Source organism: Motacilla alba, chromosome 4, assembly GCF_015832195.1.
Source record: "Motacilla alba alba isolate MOTALB_02 chromosome 4, Motacilla_alba_V1.0_pri, whole genome shotgun sequence".
Taxonomy (NCBI): domain Eukaryota; kingdom Metazoa; phylum Chordata; class Aves; order Passeriformes; family Motacillidae; genus Motacilla; species Motacilla alba.
In genome coordinates, this window is record NC_052019.1 from 27,281,934 (window position 1) to 27,299,587 (window position 17,654).

At 35.0% G+C, this 17,654-nt stretch overlaps 1 protein-coding gene across 8 annotated transcripts in view; it reads left to right on the forward strand.

Moving 5' to 3' along the window:
- Positions 1-17,654, forward strand: part of CEP135 (centrosomal protein 135) — a 35,434-nt gene extending 17,780 nt beyond the window's left edge. For 4 of the 8 annotated variants that reach the window (XM_038135436.1, XM_038135435.1, XM_038135437.1 and 1 more), the window contains 13 exons: positions 864-941; positions 1,103-1,254; positions 3,004-3,119; positions 3,190-3,344; positions 3,782-3,837; positions 4,811-4,979; positions 6,909-7,019; positions 9,014-9,199; positions 10,084-10,293; positions 11,126-11,328; positions 14,680-14,784; positions 15,143-15,289; positions 17,026-17,637. In XM_038135436.1, the coding sequence (XP_037991364.1) occupies positions 864-941; positions 1,103-1,254; positions 3,004-3,119; positions 3,190-3,344; positions 3,782-3,837; positions 4,811-4,979; positions 6,909-7,019; positions 9,014-9,199; positions 10,084-10,293; positions 11,126-11,328; positions 14,680-14,784; positions 15,143-15,289; positions 17,026-17,047 (1,710 nt within the window). In that variant the 3' untranslated portion in view covers positions 17,048-17,637. Of the gene's footprint in view, positions 1-863; positions 942-1,102; positions 1,255-3,003; positions 3,120-3,189; positions 3,345-3,781; positions 3,838-4,810; positions 4,980-6,908; positions 7,020-9,013; positions 9,200-10,083; positions 10,294-11,125; positions 11,329-13,570; positions 14,639-14,679; positions 14,785-15,103; positions 15,290-16,152 lie in introns of those variants that run through there. The other 4 variants (XR_005256750.1, XM_038135439.1, XM_038135440.1 and 1 more) reach the window with 4 other exon arrangements.

Sequence of the window (17,654 nt, forward strand, 5' to 3'; positions counted from 1 at the left end):
CTGATATTAGTGTGCATTAATGGTTGTAGTCAAGAGCCTATGATTTCAGGGGATTTGCTTCCCTGCCTTCTGTATTGGTCATTAATAGAATGTTTTAAAACTTTTTGAAAATCATTTTAATGGACTTATCCCAGGACAACATACATCAGTAGTGATTGCATGATGAATGCTTCCATAGTTTGATTTTACTGCCACAAAAATAAAGACCTGTTGTGTGTCTGAATGCAGTGGCAGTAAATCTGACCTCTTTACTTAAAGCATGCACATGCAGTAGTAGAGATGTGTTTCCAGCTCCATCCTTTCTTCTAATAGGTGACTACCAATGTTTTATATGTGTGCCACTTTGAAATACCTTTACAGACGCACTAATCTAAGGCATTTCTAGGAAGGTTGAGTTTGTTTCACTGCAGTTATGCACAGAAGTCAGGAAACAGATAAGTAATCTTTAAAGGTTTCTTCACAGATTTAGGGAAAGACCAGTTAGCTTTGTAGTGTGCTCTACATGTTGCAATTAATAATATTTGAATAAATTTATTTTAAAAGTCTTTGGGCACTAAGTTATACATGCATGCAACCTCATGTAGCTCAGTGAACTCTACAACAACTCGAAATATTAATTTAGTTGGGACCAAATATAAATATACTATTTAAAAATTAAACCAAGAATCAAACCCAAATCAGTGATGTTATATTAAACTACAGTAATGTATTTTCAGCCATTGTTCTGTAGTTTACAGAGAGAGCTTTGCATTTGGTCATTCATCTAAGAATGTAAAGCAATATTTTCTGAAACATGAAGCTTAAATTTCTCTGATTAAATCTAAAAATGTCTGTCTTGTTACATGTAATTTTATATTTCTCAGATGCATCAAGAAGCAGCATACCATGAAAAATCAAAGCTGCAGCATGATATCTCAGAATTGGAGAATAATATTCAAGGAGTAAGTGCTTTTTTAGGAAGTAAGCTTTTATTATTTCTAAAATAGGATAGACTGTTCCAGAAATTAATTTTAATATCTGTTTTCAACTTAAATTTATTTAAAAGCCAAGCTGTGATAGCTTTCTGCAATAATAACCTTTGGTTATTTATTTTAAATTGCAGCTTCAGATTGAAAAGTGTGAACTAAGGACTACAGTGTCTATCCTGAAAGAAAGAATAAACTATTTGGAAAATGAATTAAATCTGAAGTCAAGTAAACTTGCCCAGACTTCTGATGATTCTTCTCAATTTAAAGCTGAGATTTGCTCACTTCAGTAAGTCTGATACAAAATGTGGTGATATTTTACAGATGCTAGAATAATACTGTTTATTCTGAGACGGTATAGCAGTTGAGTTCCTTGGAAAGACTATAATTATAAATACTTTAAAAATCACTTGGTACAGCTTGTATGTTAAAGAAAAGGAGGTGTAAGTAAGGAAAGTGCTGTGGTAGCTTTTCACAACCAGCTTCTCCTGGACTTACTTGATGACAAAATATATTGGTAATTTTTATGGCTCATTCTAGAATTGTTTCCTCCAGGGACCATATTTTCTGCTTATGAATGTTGTAGAACTGAAAGTTTCTAAAAGGATTCCCAAACTCTGTTTGTTAAGAAGAAGACAGATGCCTTTGCAAACTGCAGCAGTAGGACCTACAGTTTTGAGAACTGGTATCTTATGATCCATAGACACAGTCTGTGGGGATTTGACCAGCTTGCTTAGAACTGGAGGATTCAAGTATCCTCATGTATTTGTAAGGCCTATTTAAACTTGTAGGATCATTGTGCTTTTTTAAACTTGTTTTAGTAAAAAGCTCCCATCAGGTGTCTAAATGTCGTATAACAGGAAAAAGGCTTAAAGAAAATGAAAACAGTATTGAATAAATTTGGGTGGAAATGAGAGGCTTTGATGTAACAGATCATTACAGGATAGGTAATGCTGTAGATGACATTTTTTGGATATTTTTCAAGGGAAACCAGGGTCTGTGGGGTATCCCCCATTCCCCACCTGAGCAGTACCACACTGACCCTGTAACAGCACAGCACCGGGGGATTACTAGGAAGAACTGAAGCTGAGCAGCAGGCCTTGCAGTTCATCTAATGCTCCCAATTGCACAAAGAGGGCAATAATAAATATTAAAAAGTCTTATTAGGTTCCTATAATTTCAGTGTAAAGCATTGATATTGCAAAAAGAAGACAATGAGGAGTAGGGCTACATTTATTTTAGCATTTGATTTTATTTTGTGCATGGTGGAAATGCTGCGTTTGCCCCCTTGTCCTTTCTTTTTCCCCTCTCAAGTTTCACTTTGAAGTGGATGAAAGCAATCTTTATAGAGAGACGTGCTGTATTCTGCATTAGTGGGGTTTTTTAAGAATGAAAAGCTTCTCTAGCTTTTGTGGGATCCCACTTGACAGGGATTTTTCCGTTTACCTGTTTCATAAATAATCCATTTCATTACTTTGGAATTTTGTAGGTCTTTTTTTTTCCTAAGTCACTTTTATATTTCTTTCTAAGAAAAACAACTGTGTAGGTAGATGATTTCAAATATCTTTCAGGCTCTTTATTTTTAAAAGTAGGATCGAAACTGTAGCTGTCAATTTGGTTGTTGTTAAAAATGTAGTGAGGCTGATAATCACTACTATGAGCTTCATATCAAAAACTTTATAAAGCAAGAGTCAAAAGATACAAGTAACATTATGAAGAGTAACAGAAATCAGAGGAGGTGAATGTTTCTGGCGCTAAGGTGTTGCTCCACCAAGGCTCCATTGCTCCATTTTGCATTGGTGTTGAGGTGCACTTGGAGCAGGAGTCCAAGGGGTGCTGGCCTCAGCAATCCTTAAGTCCTCCCTCTCCTCAAGGGAGAGGATGGTTAGTATGGCACAACCCCATACTGCTGGTTGGTGATACAGCCCTGTCAGGAGGTTATGCTGGAACTGTTCCAGCACTTGAAGCAGCTTAAGAGCAGAAGTTGAAGACCCAGAATAAGTTCCAAGCTTCTTTCAATTGTATACTCATTTTTCAGGCTCTTAAATGACCAACACCAGAAGTCTGTTGAAGATTTACAGCACAGATTGTCCCTCAAAAAGGATGAACTGCTGACAGCTCAAGATGAAATTATAAAGCTGAAAGAGATAATCGGTAATCTGTAACTATTTTTGTGCTTATTTCCTGTTTTTAAAATAGAAGGCACTTACTCTTTTGTTTTTAGATAGGTTAAACCAGAGGAGCACTTCACAGGAAGAAGCAGTCAGTGTGCTGAGAAGTACAATTAGTGTTTTGGACAAAGAAAAGGACAGTCTTCAAGAAACCGTAGATGAAAAAACAGAAAGAATTGCATGCTTAGATGACAACTTAGCTAACAGGGTATGTCCAGTAAAAGTACTACTTTGCATTCCACCTGGGGATTTTTAAAGCAGTTATGTTTTAGGGAGACGTTTTGCCTTGATGACAAAGTCTGTGCAGAGCACATAAACTGTGCTTGGACCCAGTGCAGAGTCATTTGCCAACTCAATAGAACTTTAATTATGAATGTTACTGTGTTCCCTAACTACTCTAAGAAAATAAAGAAGCATTTGTTTGCATTTTGCATTGAGATACAAAGTACTAGCCTGAGATGACAAAATCTATAGCTGACTTACATCTGTTTCAATGACTATCTTTTCTCAGTAAAGAAAAGAAACTTGGAACTTACTTATTGGTGAAGAACTAAAACAAAGGTTTACATTAAAAGTTCTTTAATGAAGTGTTCTCTTCTCTTGCAACATAATAATATCTAATGCAACTGTTCATTTTTTTCATAGGAAAAAACAATTGCTCATTTACGTTTAACTGTCTCTGAGCTGGAGTCCTCAACAGAGTAAGTAAAGAGTAGGATGCCTTCTTTGGAGGTTTTGTTTTATGTAGTAGTTTCAAAGTGAAAGTAGATGGCTATTTTCGTTATTTTGATGAAATTAAGTTAATTCTGTTTGAGTCAAGTAGAGGAGTGTACTGTGTTGAGAAAGATGTACTCAACTTTGGAAGACACTTCCTTTGCAATTATATTGTAGGCTGCTAAGAAACTGTTACAACAATCATTAACAATTGCTTGTCTATCTAAATTTCCCTAAACTGGTAACTAACTAACAACTAACTCTCGGTCAAGAAGTAGTTTTCCAGCACTCCACTAGGTATTAGATTGACCCAGGTAAGATTCAGAGCTGAATTCTTAATGATTGGCAATCTAATTCTCCTAGCTTAAGTACAGTCTTAATTAAAATGTATTTATGTAGTTTTTAGCTGGGCTTCCTCTGATCTTTCATTCTTTCCTGTTTTTAAGTGTGACTTTTTAAGCTATAGCATCTTAAAAGCAAAAATTTAAACAACAATATATTTGAAGACCAGTGTAACTGAATATTTGCTACATTGATGCATGAGCTATATGTTTCAAAAAAATTAATGCAAAAGTTCACCTAAGTTTACAGATATTTATATTTCTAATTTTGATTTTAATATTTTCATTACTCTTTTGATAATTGTCCTTCAAGTGTAAATTATTTGTCTTCTTCCTTTATGGCTTACAAAATATGCAATTACCATAATCACTACCAAACACAAATAAACACAGGTATCTGTAGTTGCTCTTTGTCTAATAAGATACATCTTACAGATACATCTTCAAAACTGAAGATTAAATCCATCTTATTTCTGCAAATTGACATTTTCCATACTTAGTTTACATTATATTTAGACGCAGTTTGTCATCATTCAGAGAGCAAAATTTTTATCTGATTATTTTCAGCAGCATGTGGTATAGTAGAAGGGACGGCTTTGATAATGTTTTCACTTGACAGCCAGATGCAGGACAGGCTGAGCAACAGAGACCGTGAGATAGCCAGCTTACATCGCCAGCTGGATACATCCCAGCTAGAGCTTGCAGAAATGGGAAGAGTGAAGGAAATGGCTCTGAAGGAAAACAGGCGACTGCAAGATGACCTGGCTACAATGGCCAGAGAAAACCAGGTATGAAGACAGTACTTGATACTGATGTCTTAAATCATTTATTGTTTGCATGCATCAAAACTGCTACATCCTCAGTTTTGATTGAGGTGTTTAATTATTGGTATTTATTGACCCTGGCATGTTGAAAATCACTGGGCAGAAATTGTAAAAGCAATACTTCACATACTTGAGTGTAGTCAATGCAGTGAGGGAGAAATGGGCAAGCTTTCAGTTTGGTAACCCTTCCTCAGATTAAAAAAAAAATCAAAATAAAATAAATCTAGAACTTTATTGTTTATAATAGAATGAAATTATCTTAATTGGTTATATCACTTGGCAATCAGTATTTAATTGGTAAAGATTGGTTTTTATTATCTGTGGAAGTGATTATTGAGAGAGAGAAAGAAACTCCGAAAACAGACGTCAGATTATCAGGTGAAAGTGAGAGGGAGAGGAAGGGGATTCTTAGCACATCTGAATTTTTTCTGGTGCAGCGATTCATTAATTTCATCCATCTAGTTTCCATGAAGCATTGGATTTATTGAGTGAGGTATGCCATATTTTAGATTAGGGTGGTTTGGAGATTAGGGTGTTGGAGGAATAATGAGTTGGTTTTGTGCAGCAGCTGGTTATTGCTGACCAAAAGCCTCCCAACTCCAAGTGCAGGACATGGGTGTCCCTATAGTATAGAATGTCTGTATGGACAATATATAACCAAAATGTTCAGTGTTTTATAAAGGTAAGTAACATGTTTTATTGGGTTGAGCATTGGAAAGTCTATGTAGAGGGTATGTGAGAGTTATCTTAAGAGTGAACCTGGAATTTTGTTGCAACTCATTACATACAACTTGTATAGCAAATACAACTATTGCAATCTCAACCTTAGGAGATTCAAATAGCTTTTAAAATTTTCATCCTGAGATACAAGTGTTTGTTTGAATTCACTGTAAGTGCCAACACTAAAAACAATCAGGACATTGTTAATGAAACCATTTATTTCAGTCCCCTTCAGTCACCCCAGCTGAGTCTGATGCCACAAAGTATAATATAGCAACATGTTTCAAGGAAGTGATGTAGGACCCTGAACAGTTCTTGCAAAATCTATAGTGCGATATATAAATATGGGGATGTATTATTGAAGTTAGACCTACTCTTTACAGGTGCCTAATAAGGTGAAATATTGAATATTATCATAATGCGATGATGAAAGTTTTCCCAGTGTCACAGAGACAGGCAGACTGATTTTAGCATATGTTAAATAAAGCATACCGTAAAAAGGTTAAGAAATAGTAATATACCAAAAAAAAAAGAAAAAAATAAAAGAAGGGGAAGAAATAAGGCAGCATCCTTCCCCACATTTGATCATGGAGATAGAAAAAGATGCTTGCAGTTTTGGCTCTCTGGGCTAGAGGACTCAGAAGGAGAAAGGGAGCTGAAGCTGAGAGGGACAGGATTAGCAGTTCAAATATCTCAAATAAATTCCATGGTGCGTTTTCGATGTTTAAATATGATCTTAGTAGTGCATTTAGTTATCTTGTCTTGCAATTCTACTTTAAAATAAATGTTATTTTGCTAGAAAGTTGGTTTTCTATTGGTCTAAAACTTTCCTTTACTCAGGGATACTGAATCTTATAGCTATAAAAATTCCAGTTCCCAAACATCAGTATGTCAAATCTTCATAAGATCAGTAGGGTGTGTCATCAGGGAAGCTGCATGTTTTATGAACTGATGGGATAGTCATTGTTTATTGTGATTATTCTTGCCTGGAAGGTCTTTGGTGTATCTAAGGTAACGGGATATTTCTGAATCCTACAAATCCCAAAGAGCTTTGTAAGTAGAATAGAAAAAAAATGCACAGGATATGCAATTATTTTGATTTAATCTAATAGAGTATTATGTAGTTATTAATTTACTGCAAAGCACAATTTTGCCTTTATGCAATCTCTCTAGGCTATCAGTACTGAGCTTGAAGATGCAATACGTGAAAGAGAAGAAATGAAAAACAGGGTTCATAGTTACATAACTGAAGTCTCCAGATTTGAGAACTTGATAGCTTCAAAGGTAAAAATATAATCTGTAGGCAGTCATTATCACATTCAGTAAAACAAAGTAAGAATTGCATGGTTTGGGTACTGTTCTCCCTGCCTGTCCCATTTCCTTCCTTTGTTTTTTCCTTATTTTCTCTGCAGTGTTTAAAGCTACTAGAGGAGGATTCATATAACACATTGTTAGATCTGAAGCACTGATTAATTCTAGCACATCACAATTTCATGGGTCATGTTTCAGTTGGCCATAATGCTGGAGATTGACAAACATGTCATGTTTGAATGTTATTTTGCTTTTTGGGTTTTGACCAGGCAATCAGTAAAATAATGGATACTGTTTCATGATTGTTGAAGCAAGCAGCTTATACAATGATTTTAGTTATTTTGCCCTTTTGGAAAAGAAAATAAATTTATCTGTTCTGCATAAAATAGTAAAAATAGTACTGTTAAAATAGTGCTCTGGTTAAATGGCCTTTATCCTGATACTTGGTTTCAAAAGCATGATATACATGAGTTAAAACTTAAAATCATTTAAAACAAATAGGATTTGGGTCAAGACAACATGAACGGGCAGATTTGTTATGTGACTTTGAATTGGGAAGAATTAAGTTTTGATCTGACTTCAACTTGCATGTCTAGATGAATACATGTAAATTCAACCACTTTTTACAAGTAGAAACTGAAGCATGGATAAAAAGTTAAGGTAATTAGTAGGTTAGCTTAGAACTATTAATCTAAAATACTTAAGGTTTGATTTTTAAGAATTTTACAATATATCATGTGTTCAAAGTACTTCATTTACAGACGGAGCTACATCTTTGGCAAATGATAATCCAGATATTCAGGTCAGGAAGCTATAGAATACACAGCCAGCAACCAATTCTGAATGCTTGATTGTCACCCTGATTTTTTAAGACTTTGCTAAGCCTTCTGATGTTTGCATTCTTTTAACAAACTTTCTCACACACAATTCTGTAAATAACTTATGTTTTGCATTCTTTCATGGAGGAGGAGAGAATGGACTCTTGGTCTGTCCAGTGTCATTAGAGAGGTGGCACTGTCACCCTCCAATCCACTGTCACTTTTGGAAAACTATAAATGTTGGAGTCAGAAAATAAAGGTCCCTCTTTTTTGTTCACCTCGAGAGCAGCAGTGTCCGTGTCGTCATTCATGTTGTATTGTGACACTTGATTTCAGGGATTTTTCTAGTATAATATCTGGGTAATGCCTGTGGAGACAAGGAATTACTTTTCTGCGCAGTGTTCACTTGCTAAGTGTCAAGTTTCTATTTTCTAATGCTCCACTTGATCCTGTCTGCACTTCCCCAGTTCTGCAGGACACACAGAAGGAATTTCAGAAACAGTTGCCTTTCTCATTAGATTTATACTGATTTATACTACTAACCTTCATATCCCACTGCACATTACATGAGCAGGGAATGGAGGTAAATAAGAAAAATTTATCCCTGCCTTAAAATCCACACTTGGCCAAAGTAAAATTCTCAAGCAACATTTGTTCTATCACTGCACAAATGGTGAGCACCAAAGGTTGCATTTTGTACCTCTGTGATAGACTCCTTAGGTGTATATTCTCTAGTAGATTGCCATTGCTTCAGGCACTGCTGTAATACAAATATTTTTAAGAGTAAAGTAACTAAAAGAGCTGAAAATTTAATTTCTTGGAAAGGCCAGCATGCAGTGTGCCTCAGTAATGTGACCCTTGACAATGCAGAGAGATCCAAAATAACCCCTTTCCTGGGAGCCTTAAAACTCATTAGCAACTCCTAAGTGTAATTCCATTTGAATAAAACTTAATGCCATAACTGTATTTGCTATTTGGACTTGCATGATGAATTTTAATAGTTGCTGGATAGTGGGATTAAGAAAATGAAGGAAGTTCTGCTTTCTAGGGGGAGAAAAAAGAATAGATATTGTGAGGAATAGGCATGAAATGAGATCAGACAACTTGAGGGTATGTTGATCATTGCAGAGTGATTTACTGTTTCATTAGGAAAAAGAAAACCAAGAATTGTTAGAGAAGTTCCGGATGCTCCATACACAAGCTGAAGGCTGGGAAATGAAGGCCCATCAAGCTGAAGGAGAAAGCAGCTCCATACGACTGGAACTCCTTTCAGTAGATACAGATCGGAGACATCTTCGAGAGAGAGTAGAGTTTCTGGAAAAAGAGATTCAAGGGGTAATAACTTGTGCAATGAAATTCCATCTAGGACAGTGGGATACATCTAAGTGCTTTTAGTAAAGTCAATGTATGATTTTTAACACCTTAATGGAAAATAATTTCTATATGTGAATGTTTCAATGAACACTGGAGTTTTTGAAATAGTAACTGATTAGTTACTGTGAGTTTAGATGTGCTTTGCTTCGCTTCACCCCTGCTTGCCTAAAATTAAAATCATGGCATATATTTTCATAGTTCTAGATCTCTTCTGTTGGGTTATCACTGTTGCTATGACAGGGTAAGAAACTTTTCTTTAGTTGCTTCAGAACATTTGCATATAGCTTTATGAGTATTTTGCAAGCTTAGTTTTTATGTTTCTTTGAAGCTTTGAATGAAATATTTGAAGCATTGGTGGCTGGACTTAAGGTAAAAATCTGATAGACATCCAAATTCAGAATCAGGATTCCATAATACTGAATCCTAGACCAATGTTGTAGAACATAAGGTTTATATTTTAGAAGCAGAGGTTTATATTTTAGAAGCAATAAGAGAAGTTCTAGAGCATAATTGTGATGATTTGACTACATTTTGTCCCATACTTTTAATTAGCCAGAAAGAATTAGAGGCTATATTGTAAGCTGAGTTAAAAAATAGGTCGTATGTTTGGGGTTTAAGCTTTTTAATTCTTGTTCCACCCTTTTATAGTACTTGTATAATTACTCAAGTTGGTGATTACAAATTGGAGAGATGGTTTATTAGTTGCCCTTAGCTATGTTTTAGGGAGAGGGAAGGAATATTAAGTTAATTTTATAGGGAAAATAAGGTGTTAAAAAACCCAAGTTATTCAACAGGAAACTCTTAAATTTAACACTGAAAATGTATCCGTATTTGGTTTTGTTTAGCATATTGTTGCACATCAAGTATATGAATCTCAGATCTCCTCCATAACCAAAAATATGTCAAGATTGGAAGAGGATCTTAAACGTGAAAATCAGGATAAGGCTTCTGTGTTGGCAGACCTCACTTCTGTGAGAGAACTCTGTGTGAAACTTGAGGCTAGCAAAGAACTTTTAGCTCGACAGCTGACGTCCAAAAGCATGGATTATGAAAGGGTAAGCAGCAAAGGCAAATTTAATTTGCTGTAACAAAGTAACTTCCTTTGCTTTTAATAGGTTTTGGAGAAAATAATTGCTTCTTAGAGCAAGGTAAGTTAATTTACATCATTAGTTTTGTGGTTTTATATAAATTATAAATTTTACAATATACAGATCTGCAGCTGTGGGTTTTGTTCAAAAAGAGGGAGTTTTTTTGATTCAATATCACTGCACAGGTGTAGTTTTAGCTGTACTACAGACAGATTTTATATATATATATATATATATATATATTCATTGAATATTTTGAAATAGTTTGAGAAGTTCTAAATATTAATATTTTCTGAACATTTTTCTTTAAAGCTGATTTTGCCTTCATTTAGTGTCTTGATCAGCCTTTCTGGGACTGTAACATTCAAGACCTTGAGAACAGTAATAATTTGTTTATATTCACAGAACTGAAGAGGAAAACAAGTATTCCTACATTTTCAGCAAAAGCCAAGAGGCTAATTGTGGGCTGACCTAGTCAAATAGGATGAAGTATAGTAAATACTATTTTTGTACTTGTGCAAAGTTCTGCTATTAAAAGCCAATTCATGTTCCAGGTACTTACCTAAACATTTCCAGCGCTCAGTAATGCAGCTCCCAGTAAAACATTTGATAGATTTACAGCTTGAATAGTTATAAATTAAGTATAGTTTAAAATAATTGTAGGCTTTAAATTATTTTGTGAGCTCAGTTTCCTATTCTTTTTTATGAAACTTCCGTTCATTTCAGTTTTTGTAACAAAAATAAAATTCTCTGTATTTGTAAATTAGTATATTAATAACATATAAAATTTGTGCCTTAGGTTCTAGGAGAATTAGAAGATACAAAATCAGAAGGAGAGTTACTGAAAAAGCAGCTATCCAGTGAGAGACTTACAGTTCAGAATCTTGAAACATTGTTGGCTACTAGTAGAGACAAAGAATTTCAGAATCAGTTAACGTCCCAAGACAAAGATACCGAAATTCAGTTACTGAAGGACAAGCTGACACTGGCTGAGAGCAAACTGTAAGTTTTAACAAATGTGTGTGTGTGTTATGTGGTTTGCAAAAGAACTATTTCTATGTGACAATACTTATTCACAAAATCTGGGTGTTTAGTTTGGCTGAGCAGATTTTTGCAGTAATGTCTTTTGGCTTTTAATGGCATCATTTACTTAAAGTTTCTTTACAGGTCTTTCATATTGCTTTCAATTAATCAGCGCTTTGGTGGACATCAGTTTAGTGCAAGCAGTAAAATTAAACAGGAGTTCCAAAGGAAACATCTTCTACAGAAAATTTCAACGTGTAGATTGCTCACAAAAAAACCCCCAAGTATATTAAATTCATGGTAAATGTGAATTGCTTATCTACTGGAGATGCCTGTTGTCCTTGCTTTGATTTCTTAAATCATTATTACATAATGATACATACATTTTCACTTACATAATAAATAGTGAAGTCATAGTGCTTTAAAAAAAGCAAAAGAACTTTCGCTGCTGTTGATATTAACTGCTGTGGAAAAAGTCCTGTGTCACTTATTATTCCTTTGAAATACAAACAGAACTAACAGAACCTACACTAAATGTGGCCAGCAACTTTTTCTGCTGTGGATCTGCCTAAAGAAGCAGTAACTTTTAGTCTATAAAAAAGACTGATCTGTTTGTAACAATGAAGTTAAGAGGGGAGTTGCTTTGTGTCTGCGAAATTTTCCTCAAGATACATCAGCAGGAACTAGTGGTAGCTCTGCATTAAATAGCAAGAAGGAGGAGTAGCAGCTGAGTGCAGATGGTGGTGAAGAATAAAAGCAGAATTTCAGATGTGGAAATCCATCCATTTAGTAACACTAATGTAGGCAGAGAAAGGAAACCTGTGGAAGTTAATGGAACAGGTAATACTCCTCATGAGATATAGAATATAGCCCACTGAAACTGTCTGGAACTTGGTGACACAGATGTGCAAGAAGTATGCTTTTGGTTGATTTATGTAGAGGCTACAACTTGTGATGGCTTATGATGGTCCACCTCAACTAATAATTCTCAGTGAATCTGGAGATGATGACATTATTATTGTCCTTGTGCAACTAATTGCTTCATATTTTAGTACTGTTGATTTTTGTTTACTTGGGGAAAAAATGTTAATTGCATACAACAAACATAACCTTATAGAATGTCCTGATTACAGAGTTCAATGTGGAAGTTAGAAAAAAACACAAACCAACAAAATCAAAAAAACCAACCAACCAAACAAAAAGAAATCAAAAGGAAAGGAATATTTCAATTAAATTGAATTTTTAAAATTAAATTTAATCCAGTTACTTCATGTACAAACATTATAAAAATGTTTAACTATGTACATAGTAATTTTTTCCACTATTTTTCTTTTGCACACATTGTAGGGTTCATTTGTTTTTTGTAAATGTCAATACTTGCAGTGTTAATAGGGTGAGGTATTTGCAGGAAGAAGGAAAATGTTCTCTTGGAGAACATTCTGTAGAATTGCTTTCCACTGTTTATCTCAAGGGTTCTGCATGTTACTAGGCAAGTTTCAGGTGTGAGAACTAGTTGTATATACTTCATTTTGGTATGTAGTAGTTGCAGTCTAATGAGCAGGAGGAACTTTTAAATGCTCACAGCTGTGACTGAAATATGTGACAATTATTTGTGTCTTGCAAAAGACAGAAATTCATGTGACTTGGCAGAATTTCAGCTCTAAAGGACAAAAATCATGTGCCAATATTTTTGAACATTATTTAAAGTTTTTATTTTATAGTATCCGTCCTTCCTCTTTATTTAGAAAATTGCACTGCCGCAACCTCTGACTTTAGAAGGATTCTCAGAATTAAGTTTAACTTGTGAAGTTATCCAGTGCTGTAATTATGGTAGTGAAAAGAATAAGTAGTTGTTACTTTGAGTACTGCATGGGTGATAGTACAGTAAATGAGGTCTTGATGCTCTAGAGTGATTAAAGAATGAAATAAACAGAGAATATGGAATAGCTAAACTACTTGTTGAGAGCTATGTGTGTCTACTGTGAAATCAGAGATGGATGTCCTCTGCAAATTGTGTACCATCATGTAAACTTATATGATGATTACTGTGCATAAGGGGTTTCAAAATATTTCTAAATTTTGGAGTGATTTACTTAATGCTCTTAATTTTGTTTAAATGTCATTGACATGGACTAACCTCAGAACTCACAAACTGTTTGCTTTCTTTCTTTATTTTATGATAATGTTATTGGGCCCTGAATTCTTACCTCCATCCTGAAAGCATATGCCTGTCTTTGAAGGACATATAAAATATCATCAAGATGTCTTGTCTTCTGCATCTGTTCTCAACATACTGGATCGAGATACCACTCTAGGGATTTTACTGATGAATAGGGAACATGGGAAAAAATATTCTGCGGCTTTATTTGGAACAAATCTCTTGAGTAGTTTTCGTCTTCCTGGAGTCAAAGACCAGTGGTTGCCAGACAGGAAGTCTGTGACTGAGCTGGGAGTGGAACTTATTTTTCAGAACTCCAGTCCAGTGCTTTAGCAATAAACTAGTACAACTTTGCTTCTCCAGAAGAGACTTTTGAGCACTCCACCTCACAGTAGCTTTGAAGACTGTATGGAATGACATAGCTGTTTACATTCTTGCTTAGACAACTTATTTTACATGCAACAATTTATTTTTCTTCCTTTATTATGTAATTGATGGTATTTTGCAACCAAGCATTGAATAAGCCAAGCTGATGATTTACTAAGAGGTGTATTAATCATGTCACTGAAGATTTTCAAGGCTCCTTTTAATTTTGATTCTTGCACTTGAAACAGTTGGGCACAAATACCAAGGGTGTAGTTAATAAGCTTTCAGACTCTGAGTTTTGCTGGTCCGATATTTGCTTTACTTCTATTTGGTTGAGTTGTGTTCATGGCTAGTCAGTTAGTTCCAGTCTACTTGATAAAATTTTTGCTGAAGCCATTGTCTGTTAAGTTTGTAAATTTTTGTGGCTATTTTCTGCCTTTTTTTTCTTTTTTTACACAAAGACTATCTCAAATTGCAACAGAACAGTAAAGCAATAAACTAATTATTTAATTGTTTTGTCTGTTTTTATCAAGCATGTTTGTGTTTACCTTTGTCTGAAAAAGAGCGTGATGTAGTCTGGATGTAGTGAGAGGCTTGCCAAGTTCTTGCTTCATTCTCACCTTAGGTTCTTCCAGAAACATTCTGTTGCATTCATTTAGTTCTTGCTGCATCTAATTTGTCTTTGATTTAGTCTGCGAAACAACATGTTCAGTATCTGTTTTTGTTTTCTCTTTCTCTAAATTCTCTAAGTTCCTAGCTGACCTTGTTCAAAGAAAACTTTGTTGCTTGTCGTGATTTTTTTTTAGAAGCAGCAATAATAGAGAGGTTTCCATGCTTCGAAGTAAAGTTGCACAGATGCAGACTGATACTGATGTTTTAAAAAGGAAACTGACAACTGAGCGATTTGAACGGTAAGATGCTGGTTTTTCAGTGAGTTGACTCTCCCTCCTTATTTCTTCTTTCTCACTTTTAAAACTGTTGCTTTTTTGAATAGTGAGGAACTTTTATGGAAAACTGTTCCTCTTGTCCTACAAAATCTAATATTTTCATCTTGAAAACTGCTTAAAGAAAAAATATTTTACAGTTTCTGAATTTCTTCATAAATTTTGTGAGTTTACCACTGCCTTTAAAAATAAAAAAAAATCCCTTCTCAAGAAATAGAATGGAGGAGCTTTACAAGAAAGCGGGACTTTTTTCAAGGTTCTGTTATGTTCCTTTACCATGGTGCAGTGCCAAGGTGCTGTAGCTGAGGCTGCTGTGTGTTGGCAGGGAGCGCGCGATCCAGGAGATGCGTCGGCACGGCCTCTCCACGTCCTCGCTGCGCGCCTCGCCTCCGCTCAGCTCCACGCTGAGGTCGCCCTCGCGTTCTCCGGAGCGCAGCGCTGCGAGAGCAGCTGATCAGGCAGCAGCTGAAAAGTAAGAGGTTTGAGTTTGGCAAGTCTTCTCTATTTAAGAGTCAGGTTTAAGCTGTTTCTAAATAATACATTTGTGAGTATATGAAATTGTTACACGCTTCAGATGTTTCTAAGTTCTGCTTTTGCTGTCTCTCCTACTATAAAATATTGATTGCAACCAATAAATGCAAAGTGCTCTCCAAAGACCATATAATATAATGGATTCTCATTCCTCTTTTTCTTAATGGCCTTGCACCACCTGACAACTTTCAAATATATCTTTCCTGCATATTACTACCATTTATTATATCCAAATATACTTTACCAGTTTATTATTGTTAATAGTTATCTCCAAACAATGAATGGTTCATATTAAGAGGAATGCCATGAAATTCTCCCGAGTACAGCAATGAAAGAAAGATACTCCAGAGAAGAGTCCAACTAAAATGCATTTGAACCCTACACTAGATGAAACTGTCTCCAAAACAAGTGCATAAAAATAATGAGTGTATTTTTTCATTGTTAGTGCTTGAATCTATGGATGTCTAAGATCATGATCACTATAGTCCATAAAAAAGAAATCAAAATTGGCCTCTTACCTATTCATTTTCACTGTCATATTTGTTCTTTTAGAGATCATTGTTGGTTTAGGTGATGCCAGTTATGTGTTACAGACCTGATTATTGACTGTATATCCCACCTGTCCTATGTTGAATATTAAATTGTAGTGAAAAGGGGAAGGACAGGAAGAGATAAAGAGTGATTGTTGTAGGAAATATGTGTGCTGTGACAGCTCATAAATCTAAATAACAGATTTTAAAGTTTATTTTTGCTGGTAAATACACATGGCTTGTTCTAAGCTTACTTTTGTTAACAAAAACACAGGTTTCTTGAGAACTGAGCTCAGCCTGGCATGAACCCACATTGTCAGCAATTTTTCTCTTCTGCGAATTTTTGGGCAAAGCAAAAAGTGGAAACTGTAGCAAATGAGATACTGACAGTGGGAATGAAACAGCAGATATGCCTTTTGCTTTACTGGTGAGCCCCTAGGCATACCCTGTTATGTTGCAAAATGACATTTTGACTGAGGTGATGACAGATTATATATTTCTGAGAATGAGTATCATCACTAGAGTAATGTCTTTAGTCTTCCTTGCTTTACAGTGAGTCCTGAGAGCAATAAAAAGTCCAGTTGCTATGCTCAGAGGATTCCATGTAGTGCACTATTTTTATCTAATATTTCTAACCCATAGTTTTAACAATGTCAGCTCTGTACCATATCTTACCAGAAAATACCCCATTTTCATGGTGTGTATTTTTAAAGAACGTGGTTTTTAACAACTGAATTCACATGCAGTTGTTATGCATATCTTGCCTTTTAAATGTATCAATTACAGTAGAGTGATCTCAGCAGTGCTGTTACCATCTTTCATCCTTCTTGTTTATTCCTTCTTGGGAGCTTACCAGAGTAAAGTGTACTCTGTAATTACTGTTCTGTAGTGTCACAGCTGTCTCTCTCTGACCTGATTTCATCTCCTCAAGAAATTTTTTCTTCCTCCTCATCTCACTATTACTTTTGTAAATCATTTTAGTAATGGGGCAGTGGTGTAGAGTATTAAGTAATATGCTAATAGTTGATATTTGGGAATAACAGAAGACCATCTGAGGAGACTAAAGCTAATTACTACTTTTTATTCTAATATTAATTAGTGAAATATAATAGTTGCCTTTATTTTGACATCTTTTCTTTCTCCACAGAAATGTGACCACCAAGGAATAACCAGTACTTGAGTAGCTGAAGTATTACCTTGTTAGAAGGATGGGGTTTTTTATAAATTATGAATACTTGTATTTTACCTCTGTTTTCTTCAAATCACTGATTACCTTTGAAACCTCTGAGAACGGGTGAAGTGATCAACTTTGCAAAATTCTGCTTCCCAACTGGCAGGAGTGACTGACTTTTTCTGGCTGTTTGACAGGTTTTGTATCAAGCCTGGCTAAGCTTTGTTACTTTTTTTGAAACATAATAATTAAAAGAAGGAAATGAGTATTGATTTGACAATCTCTTGTTTCCATTTTTCTATTGTATTTGTTTGCTTATCTCATATAATTGGAGAAGTTTATTCATCTTAATGTGAGCTAACATAGAATAACATCCCCAACTGTGTTAAAAATGCTGAGCCAGTGTATGTTTTCTACTCATGATGATTTCCTATGTTTGGATTTCTAACAAGTGTTTTCTGTTTTCAGGTTATTCTTTATGGTATTTAAAAGTATTGATTACCTATTTGTGAATGCATTTTGTTTACTGTACCTTTTCTTAATAAAAAATATGTATCAGTTATTCTTTATTACTGTTTCTATGAATCTCCCTTTGTTTAACCTTT